Raw genomic sequence first — 13,502 nt, forward strand, 5'->3', positions numbered from 1 at the left:
ACGACAGCCATGCAGCTCAATCTGATGCAGTGTGCGGCGTATGGTCTGAGCACTGACAGGCTGACCCCCCACCCCTTCAACCTCTGCAGCAATGCTGACAGCACTCATACGTCTATTTCCCAAAGACAACCTCTGGATATGACTCTGAGAACGTACACTCAACTTCTTTGGTCAACCATGGCGAGGCCTGTTCTGAGTGGAACCTGCCCTGTTAAACCGCTGTATGGTCTTGGCCACCGTGCTGCAGCTCAGTGTCAGGGTCTTGGCAATCTTCTTATAGCCTAGGCCATCTTTATGTAGAGCAACAATTCTTTTTTTCAGATCCTCAGAGAGTTCTTTGCCATGAGGTGCCATGTTGAACTTCCAGTGACCAGTATGAGGGAGTGTGAGAGCGATGACACCAAATTTAACACACCTGCTCCCCATTCACACCTGAAACCTTGTAACACTAACAAGTCACATGACACCGGGGAGGGAAAATGGCTAATTGGGCCCAATTTGGACATTTTCACTTAGGGGTGTACTCACTTTTGTTGCCAGCGGTTTAGCCATTAATGGCTGTGTGTTGAGTTATTTTGAGGGGACAGCAAATGTACACTGGTACACAAGCTGTACACTCACTACTTTACATTGTAGCAAAGTGTCATTTCTTCAGTGTTGTCACATGAAAAGTTATAATCAAATATTTACAAAAATGTGAGGGGTGTACTCACTTTTGTGAGATACTGTATATGAATCTAGTGATTTCAAAGCATACCGTTTGTGTGTAGGCAGAAGGATTTATTAGCAGTGAGCATTTTATTTCGGGTATGTCACTTATGCTTTCTGTCACTAGTGCATGCTTGCAGCTTCTTTTTTTGGCTTCTTCGTTGTAGTCTTCTTCGTTGGCAAGACAGTTTTGTACTTGAGCGCCACCAGTCGTGTTTTTATGTAACTTCAGTGGCTCTGGGCATGTGAACACAAGCACAAATCTCATTGGTCGGCCAGTTGGGGTTCATTAAAAAAAAAACATTCAACGTTAACATTTGGTTGTGAACACTCCCATTGCCAGCTATTGATTTAGACACGGGTCGTTAAACGGACCGCAGTGAACAGGCCTAAATTGTACATAATATACATATTCAAGCTGTCTTCAGTGTTTCCTGTTTCTGCGGCAGCTCCTCCCTATCCTGCTTATGTTTGCATAGAAAAAGCAAGATTAATGATATGTGGCTAGAAATCCAATTATTGCTCACTATCCTTGTTTGTGCAAACTGATAGTGTCCCGGAAAATGGAAAGCAGAGGGTTCTTTCATCTTTACTCTCACCCCTCTGTCTTTACCTCATGACAGTAACTTTCTAATCTTATCTGTCCAGCTTGCTTTTGTTTCAGCGAGAAAACAATTTCCCTCTGATGTGAAGACAGAGTGAGCTTGAAGTTTAAGGAAGCCAAGGATACAGATGTTGGCTTGTTGGAAATGCAGCTTAAGCATGTACAGCAATGGAAATGCTTGGCTTGACATAAATAAGTCATGCTACAGACCATCATACCACTAAGTCTATGGTCTATGATGGAGCATCTTTTATGGCAACCATTACTGGCATTACAACATGTCCTAGATAATCTCCGGTACCAGTATTACGAGACTGTGCTTAGTTACGGTTCCCCCATGTAATAAATATTAGTGCAGATGATAAAGCTATAAATACCATGGCTACTATAGCATGGGATCCAAACACACAAACTCCACACAACATCTCTAATGAACCGCCCTCCACTCGCTGCTGTTTAATGCAAATCTGTCAATGTTCACCATGCTTGAGGAGCATCTCAAGTAGCCCACCTAAAAGTAAACAGAAAGCAGCACTGCAAAGGAGAAAAGGGTGTTGTTCCAGCCCTCCCCCATGGTCCAGCTCAAGTTTCCCTTTCAGACAAACTGGCCAAAAGTTGGAAGCCCCGTCCCGAAATTGTAACAATGACAACACAGTTCTGTGGTGGTTAAAATCCTCATCTGGGTCTCTTATGTTCTCGAGTCCATGAGTAAAGGCGAAATGATTTGTTTAAATGCTAATTAAATCATTAATCTTAGTTGGATGTTTTGTCCAATAGAGTTTAACTCAGTGTGGCCTCTTCAGAGGATCCCACGGGTATCATTAACAAGAGGGATTTTCTGCTTGTGTATGTCAGAAGAATGTGTGTCAGGTAACTCTGTGTTCGACAAGCTTTTCCTCTTAGTAGACCAGGAGGACATTATACCAACTATAACTCTCCCGCTCTCTGATTCTCAGTGAGGACAGCCTAGACTAAGATGCATTCCACAGGGAAGCACTTTCATTTGAACCACTGCCAGTTTGTCATTCCAAATAACTTCTATGAGTGATTTGTTGTTGTTATTGCACATGTTCTGCTTTCTCCTTAATGTTACTCAGCACTTTTTTTAACAACGTCACAATTACATTAACTAGCCAACACTAGAGGTTTTCTAATCTTAGGTTCAATAATTTTCTTCGAACATGCCTTTCAGAAGTTAGTTTGGTAATCAGAGTTTTCACGTTTTTCATATTGATCTTTTATTGACAAATTGTCTAGCTAAGAGCTAACACAAATGCTTTGGAGCTTGTCCTCAACTGACACAAACTTGCACTCCTGGTTAAAATTGAACGAGGTAGGGGTGAGATGTACACAGTGGCTTCAGCTAGTGCATGGATGAAGAAAACAAGTTTCAAGCACTCAGCATCAGGCATGTAATTAACTGCTTTTACTGTGTGAGTCTCTTGTCACTGTATTTGCTTCTTTAAGATTGCCATCAAAAATAAATTGTCCCAATCAAGGATTGGGGTTTAAAACAGGAGTGTGTTAAAGCATGCAAAACACTGTTTTACAATACATGTGCACTGTACATGGCAGTAATGTCTCTTTTCACCCCCTGCATCATTAATACCATAACACCCTTTACCAACTAATAAAACAGTAACATAATAAAGTACACTTGCTGGGCATGTATTAAATATAACCCAGTGTTATAGTGATTTATTACGTTTTCCATTAAATCTGTTTGATCTGTAAACAATGATTTATATCACATACCCTGTACATGACATGAAAAATTGGGTGGGGAAGCGTTAGAGACGCTAATGCCATGGACTCTGGGAAACCTTTTGCCTTGACTGATGCACATCAGCATACAAGTTCACTTCTCCAGTAACTTCAAATGTGAGGAAATATCTTAGCCCTTGTGTGTCCTTATGGACATTTTTGTCTTTTATTTATTTATTTATTTATATTTTTAAAAAATAATTTTGTCTGTGGTAATGCAAACAGCATAAATTTTGCAAAAGGTGTGTAATTTTTTGGGAATTTTAATATTTCACCCTCATTTGCTTTCATAAGTCTATTTTAAATTTCTAGGTACACAAAATAGTTAAACTCGGGACCTTAAGGACAAAAATGTCCCCATTGAAATGGCAATATTTGATCCCCATGATGGCGGGGGGGGGGATGTTTGGTAATTATGATCAGAACTGATGCTGGTAAAAAAAAAAAAAAAAAAATCAACGTCAGTGAAAGTGGAAAAAAATATTAATATGTAATATTTTTGACAGTTTTTGGACATGGCCATTTTTGTCCTCTGTGGACCTGTGTGTAACTTTTTTAAATTGACGCACACGGGTTAAATACAGTGGTGTTACTTAGAGAGCATGACAATATATTATTATATTAGATGTCAAGGAAATATTGAAATGTAATTTCACTCAACACTTAATGAAAAAGCACTATGCACGATGCTAGGTAGAGTTTTCAGAGCCCAAACTCTCTTTCAGGGCAGTAGGTAATTGCTTATTTCCATAATATCCACCGACAGGTGAAAAAAGGCCAAAATTTTGTACAGAATACTGTTCTTTTACCCAACTCACTGCTAGTTTTAGATTACCGCTGATATATTTTGGGGTTGTGCAGTATTGGACTATAACATTATTCTGCATGTGTTTAGGGAGAACTTGACATTAATGCTCAGACAACAGCGAGTTTATCACTGTTAGCACCGTTTTAAATGTTTTTATTTAATGTCTTATTTGTTTAGTTATCTAATGAACAGCTTTGTGTTCTTTTCATTTAACACTTGCATCTGAATTTAGATTGTGTTCTGTTTAATTAATTATTAAAACTATAATTTATTATAGTACTACCTAACTTTAGGATGAGCGTCCTTTTGATGACATGGCACAAATCTTTTATACTTTGCTGAGGCTCTCACTTCAGTATTGGTGTTTCCTGGTCATAAGATGCAGAAAATGTGCTGAATTTATTGTTCAAATGGAGCTCCCTGTAACATATTTCACACAAAGGTGTTAAAAATGATAGGATATAAAACTTACACTAGTACACAATTTAGTTTTCAGCTGTGCTCATTACATTTGTTCTATAGGCTAGGCGTATAATGTTAACGTGGGAGTAGTTTTGGAACAGCAAGAACTAGGCTCTGTGTAACACCAGGAGACCCATTGAAGGTGGATGGGTACCAGTCTTGGTCTCGGCTTGATAACGATGCGCTTGCAGATTTGTACAGAACTCCCATAGTGCCCAATCTGGAGAGCACTTTCACCAGACGAGGCCTTTGAACGTTCGTCGTGTTTAACGAGGCTCTTCATCACCATGGAGCTCCAAATCTTAGGAGCACAAGAGCCTTGTCACACTGACGTCTTGATACGTTTGCCGAATCTCCTTTTCAGATCAGACCTGGATGGCTCTCGACAGGGCAGTGCTTCCCTAACAGGCCGATTCGCATGAGGGGAAGACAGCGTCGTCTTCTTTGTCAGGTGGTTACTGGGCCGCTGGTGATGCTAGTTTGCAATTCACAGTGTACAGCAGCAGTTGGCAGCAATTTGCAGTATGAAGTGGGCTGAGGAAGCAATCCTTCTTTTTTTCCTTCCATGTTACTACTACCATGGAAACTGGCATGGCTGAGGAAGCCTTGATCCTCTCATTCAAGGGTGTCACTGACAGAAGCATTCAGCTGTGTCCTCCTGACAAAAGCCAAGCTGGGAACGTCATGAGGCATAGTTGTGTGCATGTGTGGGTTTATTTTATTTTATTTTTTTTCATGCAATTATTAAGCAATAACCTTGATAAACTGAAATGGACAAACGTATGTTTTGTAACTGTGAACCAGTTACCACTATTGAACTTTCGGTCATGATTAAACTGTTTAACACAGTCCTTATAACGCTCAGATTATTTTGTTTATACTAAATTTTATTTTGTCATATACTCGAATTCATACTTTCCAGTATATTAGAATATTCAGTAAGTATAAGAGAAGCTCAAGGGTGTATTGTTTTTAATTATTTAGTAAAAGTAATGTAACAGTAGAATACATATTGTATCGACTTTTCTGTGGGACATAACTCCTAAATTAATGGCTTTAATAACGTACCTAACCAACATTGTTTATTAAAAAAAAAAAAAAAAAAGGGAACTGAAATTGGTTATTTTCTTTAGCGTGCACGGTGGATTAGTGGTTAGCATGTTTGCACATCCGGGGCTTGGGGGTTTGATTCCTGGCTCCACCCTATGTGTGCTGAGTTTGCATGTTCTCCTTGTGCTTCGGAAGACATGCGTAGTAGGCTGACTGGCATTTCCAAATTGTCCGTAGTGTGTGTTTGTGTGTGTGTGTGCGCGCGATTGTGCCCTGCGATGGGTTGGCATCCTCTGCCTTGTGCACCTGTGATAGGCTCCAGACTCCCCTCTCAACCCTGTGTAGGATAAGTGGAACAGATATTGGATGGATGGATTATTTTCTTTCATGTCTATGCTCACATCCTTGTTTGATGACTGAAATCTGTCTATGAGCAACCTCAAAACCTTTGAATTTGAGGCAGAGGTTACCAAAATGACCTACCTCAAACCATGAACAAGGCAGACCAAAATTCTTGCTTAAGTTATAAAATGAAGCAAAAAGACACAAAATGTCAGTTGTAGATGATAACACGGCTGGTGCCATTTTATATGTCTAAAACATGGCTCAAAAATCTGTGAACATCTGTGGAACAGGTTATTTCCTGTTATCACTTACATTATAGCAGCCATAAACAGGCATTCCCTCCTTTTTTCTTGAAGTTAATAAGACAGAAAGATGCAGTTTGTTACCAACAATCTGTAACGCAAAGACTCTTCTGTTATTGACTGTTACTGACACCGGAGACTCCTATAAATGTTAAATAGACATCTCATACGCTATATGGCCAAAAGTTTGTGGACACGTAACCATCACACTTATATGTGCTTGTTGAACATCGCATTCAGATTGAGTTCCCCTTTGCTGTTATAATAATCTCCACTCTTTTTGGGAAGGCTTTCCACTAGAGCAGGGGTGTCCAATCTTATCCGGAAAGGGCCGGCGTGGGTGCAGGTTTTCATTCCAACCAAGCAGAAGCCAGTCCTGAGTCTACTGAAAGCCAAGATCAGCTGATTAAACAGGTGGAATCAGGTGTGCCTCCTGCATGGTTGGAATGAAAACCTGCACCCTCACTGGCCCTTTCCGGATAAGATTGGACACCCCTGCACTAGAGGCTTTGGGGGTTTGTGTTCCTTCATCCCCAAGAGCATAGTGACGTCAGGCACTGATGTCAGTCAAGTAGGGCTTCCAGTTCATCCCAAAGGTTCGGTTGGGTTGAGGTCAGGGCTCTGTGCAGGACTCTGGAGTTCTACACCAAATGTGGTTTGTTCACAACAGCATTGTCATGCTGGGACAGGTTTGAGACCCTTAGTTCCAGTGAAGAGAAATTGTAACGCTACAGCACAGCATATAAACACATCCTCTACAATCGTGTGCTTCCAACACTGAAGGTATGGGTGTGAAGGGCAGGTGACATATATATATATATATATATATATATATATATATATATATATATATATATATATATATATATATATATATATATATATATAATATGTATATATGTGTGTGTGTGTGTGTGTGTGTGTGTGTGTGTGTATGTAGTGTATATATGTAGTGTATATAAACAGTTAGACGGTTTTCTTCATTAAACATACGTTAAACATTTAATATATTTATCATCAGTAGCTCGGATTATGTGGAGACTTGCAAGTCCCTATGAATTCATTGTTACTATAGAAAAGATAATGCGTTAGAATGATCACATTAATGAACCTGTGATTTACAATGTCAGAGCTGCTCTTAAAGAAAATTATTGAACATTTACTGACTAAGTGCTTTCTCTACTTATGCCTAACATTTCGAATTTAAGCATTCCGGTCAGATAATATAATGATCCGCAGATCCTGTGTAGCAAATCTTCTTTCATTAACACTGATTTGCAGGAGTCTGTGCTTTGTCGTAACAATAAAAATGCAAATGCACCATCTCTATCTGCTGTGGGGTTTTTTGGCACTAGGGTGACAAAAGGTGGAGCCCTTTGGAATGGAGGTCATTAACATGAGAAAGCTCCAATGAAAGGACTATCTTCCTTCTCCACATGGTTCGAAAACGCTCGTGTTCACGAGGCAAATTGTTACTTCCGCAGTGTAAAAGTCCATAATTGGTGTCTTTGCCACAGCTGTTCAACAAATATATACCGCATAGAGTATGTATAGTAAATACGTTATAGGTAATAGATTATATTAGTTATTTATATATTAAATCAAGGTCCTGAGCCAACCAGTGAGACACTGTGAAGAACTGTGTCCTGTTTTACACTGCAGAGTTGCGATTAGCAGCATGCCTAGTCTTTACACAATGTCTTCTCGACTTGGGTTACTGCGAGCTTCTGGCAGTAGTGCTACGTCTTGGAAATTGTTCACAGCCTGCATCGTGACTGAGACGGAGCTGTGAATGTGGTAGAATAGGACTGTGAAGTACTGCAGACTGAGAACATGGCTCAAAGTTGCAGGATATAAAAAGCACATTCCCAGTTGAAGAGATTCCGTGTTTCACATTTTGTGCTCAGCGCTGCCTTTATGGTGTTGCACATAAACATGGTGATGCCTCTATAACAAACTATAATGATGCATTAATAAGACATCAGATCACTGTGCTCTAACAGAGTGCTGCAGGAATGAGTCCTGAAACCTGGAAATGAGTTCATGTTTTAGCACTTCTGGTTCCATCGTCCAGAATCGTTGGGTTTTTTTTGAATGGGTTTTTGGTTAAATGCCTTCAAATAAGCTCTGTGGTTAAGACCATATTCTACGGCATGAAATACATCAAAAATACCCCACTGGTAATGCTTTAAACTTTTTAAGATGTCTTGAAAAAGATTGGCGCTAACAAGTGGTTAAATGAGACTATAGAGGTTGATATTAAACATCATCACGCCGAACAGGAAAACCCCTCGACTACAGCCTCGTTGTGTTTCTACTCGTGTTCTTGCAAACTATTCAAGATTGAAAGAGTTGTCGGAAGCGTAGCGGTGGTGACGTTGAAGTCGTGGTGGTGTTCGTTTATAGACTAACTTTTAGCTTTTTACTTCTGGCGATTTGTATTTAGGCTTCAAAATTCATAAAAGTTGTGTTCATTTGTGAAGATTGTCTTGATGAACAAAACATGTAAGAATCATAAATTTTTGTTTGTCACAGAGCTTATTTTCTGTAACAGTCTAAAAGCCAGTGGAAAAATCTTATTGGATTTTTGTCAAGTGAACCAGAGTGATGCTAACTTCCGGGTTGGCCTACAAAAATACATCCTCCCTGCAGCACTCTATAGTGATGATAAAGGCTTTTTTTTTTTTTTTGAACCAGTGCATTGATTTAACCATGAATCTGTTGTTCTTCTCCAGTGGTCAGTTTGCCGTGGTGAGGAAATGTCGCAAGAAGAGCACAGGATATGAGTATGCCGCGAAGTTCATCAAGAAGCGCAGGAGCAAATCGAGTCGGCGTGGGGTGTCCAAGGAAGACATTGAGAGGGAAGTGAGCATCCTGAAGCAAATCCAGCATCCCAATGTCATCACTCTTCACGACGTGTTTGAGAACAAGAGCGAGGTTATTCTCATCCTCGAGCTGTGAGTATAGGAAGTTTTGACTTTCCAAATGCAAACAGAAACAGGATATGTAAATGAGTTTGCAGGCTGTTTAAGTTTTTTATGTGCAGAAATGTCAAATAGGGTCTAAATCTTGGAAAAAAGTTAAGCATGTGCAACATGACACCTGATTCTTGACCATGTTGAAGGGGGGAAAACTGAGCGGAACCAATTAGACTGCTAGTCCTTAGTTGTTTTTTCTTTTCTTTTTATGCCAGATGAATTGTTTCTCCACACCAGATGTTTTTATTGTTTAAAACAAAGGTCTCTTGTGCAGCTGTCAAGAATATGTACACTTTAGCTACTCAGCTAGAGCACAGTCACTCATGTACGCAAACCTCTAATATGATCAGTCCGTTACATTGACCTTAATGCGAACACGTCATGTGGCTCTGAGAACCGGTTCCTTACGTACAGGACCGGCCGGGCCTGTTTGTGCAATCACATGCGTACAGTGTTTTAGCAGCACACGAGTATTAGAAAGATACTCTTTCATGTCTATTACTTTTATGTTAGATCACTCCACAAAGATGAATGGCTAAATTACGATTGACTGCTAAAAAAGGACAGATTAATTGTGATAAACTCGGCAACAAAAGAAACGTCCCTTTTTTCAGGAGACTGTGTTATAAAGATCAAGTTGTAAAATCCGAATAAGCTTTCCAGATCTTTGTTTGAACCCTTTCCAATAATGTTTTTCATGTTTGTTCAATGAACCATAATTATTGCACCTGTGGAACAATCCTTAAGACACGAACAGTTTACAGGCGGTAGGCAGTTCCAGTGCCTTGCAAAAGTATTCACCCCGTTTGGCATTTTTCTTATTTTGTTGCATTACAACCTGTAATTTGAATGGATTTTTATTTGGATTTCGTGTAATGGACATACACAAAATAGTCCAAATTGGTGAAGTGAAATGGAAAAAAATAACTTGTTTTCATAAAATTAGAAATGTATTAAAAACGGAAAAGTGTTGCATGCATATGTATTCACCCCTTTTGCTATGAAGCCCCTAAATAAAGTCTGGTGCAAACAATTACCTTCAGAAATCACATAATTAGTTCAATAAAGTCCATCTGTGTGCAATCTAAGTGTCATATGATCTCAGTGTGTGTGTATATATACACCTGTTCTGAAAGGCCCCAGAGTCTGCAACACCACTGATCATGGGGCATCATCAAGCAAGTGGCACCATGAAGAGCAAGGAGCTCTCCAAACAGGTCAGGGACGAAGTTGTGGAGAAGTACAGATCAGGGTAGGGTTATAAAAAACATATCTGGTACTTTGAACATCCCGAGGAGCACCATTAAGAATATGGCTCCATAACAAACCTGCCAAGAGAGAGCCGCCCACCAAAATTCACGGACCAGGCAAGTAAGGCATTAATCAGAGAGGCTACAAAGAGACCAAAGATAACCCTGAAGGAGCTGCAAAGCTCCACAGCAGAGATTGGGGTATCTGTCCATAGGACCACTTTAAGAAGTACACTCTACAGAGCTGGGCTTTACAGAAGATTGGCCAGAAAAAAAGCCATTGCTTAAAGAAAAAAAAAAAAACAAGCAAACATACTTGCTGTTCGCCAAAAGGCATGTGGGAGACTCCCCAAACATATGGGAAGAAGGTATTCTGGTCAGATGAGACCTAAAATTGAGCTTTTGTTGAGCTGTGTCTGTCGCAAACCCAACACCTCTCATCACCCCGAGAACACCATCCACACCGTGAAGCATGGAGGTAGCAGCGTCATGCTATGGGGACGTTTTTCATCAGCAGGGACTGGGAAACTGGTCAGAATTGAAGGAATGCTGGATGGCGCTAACGACAGGGAAATTCTTCAGGGAAACCTGTTTCAGTCTTCCAGAGATTTGAGACTGGGACGAAGGTTCACATTCCAGCAGGACAGTGACCCTATACATACTGTTAAAACAACACTCGAGTGGTTCAAGGGGAAACATTTAAATGTCTTGGAATGGCCTAGTCAAAGCCCTGACATCAATCCAATTGAGAATCTATGGTATGACTTACAGATATCTTGCTGTACACCAGCGGAACCCATCCAACTTGAAGGAGCTGGAGCAGTTTTACCTTGAAGAATAGGCAAAAATCCCAGTTGGGTCTGCCAATGCACATTAATGCCTTGATAGAAAGTCATTCAATTAAGGCAAAATACATGCTGCCATATAACAGGAGAAAGAGTTATTCATGGCACAGCTGATTTACAATTTGTGACAACTCACAAAACTCATGAAAAAAAAGGGTTTGTTTTTGGTAGCTGATGCACTGCAGTGGCTGAGCTGCATTACTGGAAAATTTAACACATGCTTTACTCACTGTTTAGTCATCTTTTTAAATTTTTTTTATTAAGTTTTGTGGGTTGTCACAAATTTTAAATCAGTTGTGCCATGAATGCACTTTACATTTAATTGTATTGATTGACTTTTTGGGGGGGTTTATCATGCATACGCGAGTACAAAATCTGTTTTTGAATCCTCTCCCCCCCCCCCCCCCCCCCACGCCCCCAGGAGTTTTAAACACACAAATCTAATTACCTCATGAATTTATAGTAAATGTCTCGAGGCACTTGTATTGTGTGATTGCACGAGACTGTATCTGCTTTACAATAGCATTTGAAACCTTGCCCTTCAAACGAGTCTAGGAACTTTTTCTCCGTACAAGTTAACGACTTTTTGCATAGAGCTTTTTGACAGGATGGTAATTACGCTCTGATGTTTCCTCATTCACAGCTATTGGAATGTTGATTTGTAACATTGTAATGCAACTGACATGAAAATACACGTAATCGTATAACAGAGTCTTCCAGTGTTAACTGTGTGCGCATTTGTGTTTTTTTTTTTAAAACCTGTTTTCAGTTATAAATTGATTCCGCTTGCTTGTTTTATAACCCGCACTGTGAAGTATCAAATTCTCTGAGCTCACATTTTTACATATAATCCATTAGTGATGCTCCCTTTTTTTTTCTCACCCGCAACCCTGGAGAAAGGGCATAACTGAACGGTTACAGATTAGACCCTGAGATTTCCTGCTCTGATGCTTACACAACACCGCCACCCATCTCTACTGAAGTGAGGGAGTTGTCACTTTTTTGAGGTGTTTTCTGCTGGAAGGGAGAACAGAAACTTATCTGGGGCAATTGTTTTTGTAGCAGAGTGATTGGTGGGTATATCCCAGCTGGACCTCACCACAAGCAGCACAAATGATCATAGTCACCACTGCACAGCTGCTCCACTGCTTCCTCTTCCTAAATAAACACACCCTGATCCTGTCAGCTCTTGGCCATAAGCCATGATTACAGCTTGGCCAACATTTCTGACTTTCAGTCCTATGCATTCACAGACTGCTTATCTGATGCCTTTTGTTTTAGAACATTTCATGTAGAATATATCATATAGATATTAATCTAGATTAAAATGGCCATTGGTATAAGTCTAAGGTTTATCTATTGTCCAAGAATGTGATAAATCTTGAGAATCTTGTTAGAATTTGGAGAAAAGCTGTAACAATTAATCAACAAAATTTTAAAATTGGCAACAAATGATGATGTTGTTGTTGTTGTTATTATTAATTATTTGGTTTATCTTCTGAAGCAGGCTGTGGCACACATTATGTCACTTCATTTAAACTAAAAGCACATTTTGATGGGGAAAGGCTGGAAACAAAAACATAGATAAAATGTACAACAGTGCTCAAGAGTATGGGAAGATTTTACCTTCCGCTCTGCTGTTGACAATGAAAAGCACGATGTTCTCGAAACATGCTTATTAACCTCCTAGCATTCTCCTTAATTAAGGTTATCCAAATGTATCTCAGACTTATCCCTATATTTATCCATCTTTCCTATCCTGTCAGAAAACATTTTCGTGTCCTACTTTGATCAAAGAAGTCAAAGCCAAACTGGTTTATACAGCATTTAATTTATGTGGATTTTGAATGTTGTGTTCAGATGAATGTCCTGCATTAATGTGCAGTGCGCAGTGTTGGGAAGTAGTGTTGCCACAAGTAGCTTGGCTCTGTTTGAATCAACTCAAGGTTGCATTGATTCATTTTTGGTTTACATCAAAGTGCTGGGAGTCTATCCTCAAAAAGGGTCAGTTCCTTCATGCCTCAAACCATTGAGTTTATTCATCACAACAAATATGATTTGTCTCTGTTTCAGTTCGCAAGACAACCAGTGGATATTGGCCTTTAATTTGGAGCTGAACAAATCAGAAGTTTATATATATATATACACACACACACACACACACACACACACACAGGGTGCCCCAAAAGTCTCCATACATAGGGGACTATGTACAGTACACTAGCACCACGTCAGTTGTGTCTTCGTCAGTGGATGTTTGTGGACATCCACTATTAGGTTGATTCGCAACACTTCCAGTCTTCTTGAATTTGTTAATAAGTTTGTCAAACTTATTAACAACTTATTAGCAATTTCGTGTGTGATGTGCTGGCCATGTTTCCTGTTA

The 13,502-nt window shown here is 39.8% G+C and overlaps 1 protein-coding gene across 2 annotated transcripts in view; it reads left to right on the plus strand.

The window, feature by feature from the left end:
- The window catches only part of dapk1 (death-associated protein kinase 1), a 74,638-nt gene that overhangs the window by 20,043 nt on the left and 41,093 nt on the right, over window positions 1-13,502 (plus strand). For both annotated transcript variants that reach the window (XM_053610443.1, XM_053610444.1), the window contains exon 3: window positions 8,779-9,000. In XM_053610443.1, coding sequence (XP_053466418.1) covers window positions 8,779-9,000 — 222 coding nt within the window. The remainder of the gene's footprint in view (window positions 1-8,778; window positions 9,001-13,502) is intronic.

This window comes from Ictalurus furcatus, chromosome 22 (genome assembly GCF_023375685.1).
Source record: "Ictalurus furcatus strain D&B chromosome 22, Billie_1.0, whole genome shotgun sequence".
Classification (NCBI taxonomy): domain Eukaryota; kingdom Metazoa; phylum Chordata; class Actinopteri; order Siluriformes; family Ictaluridae; genus Ictalurus; species Ictalurus furcatus.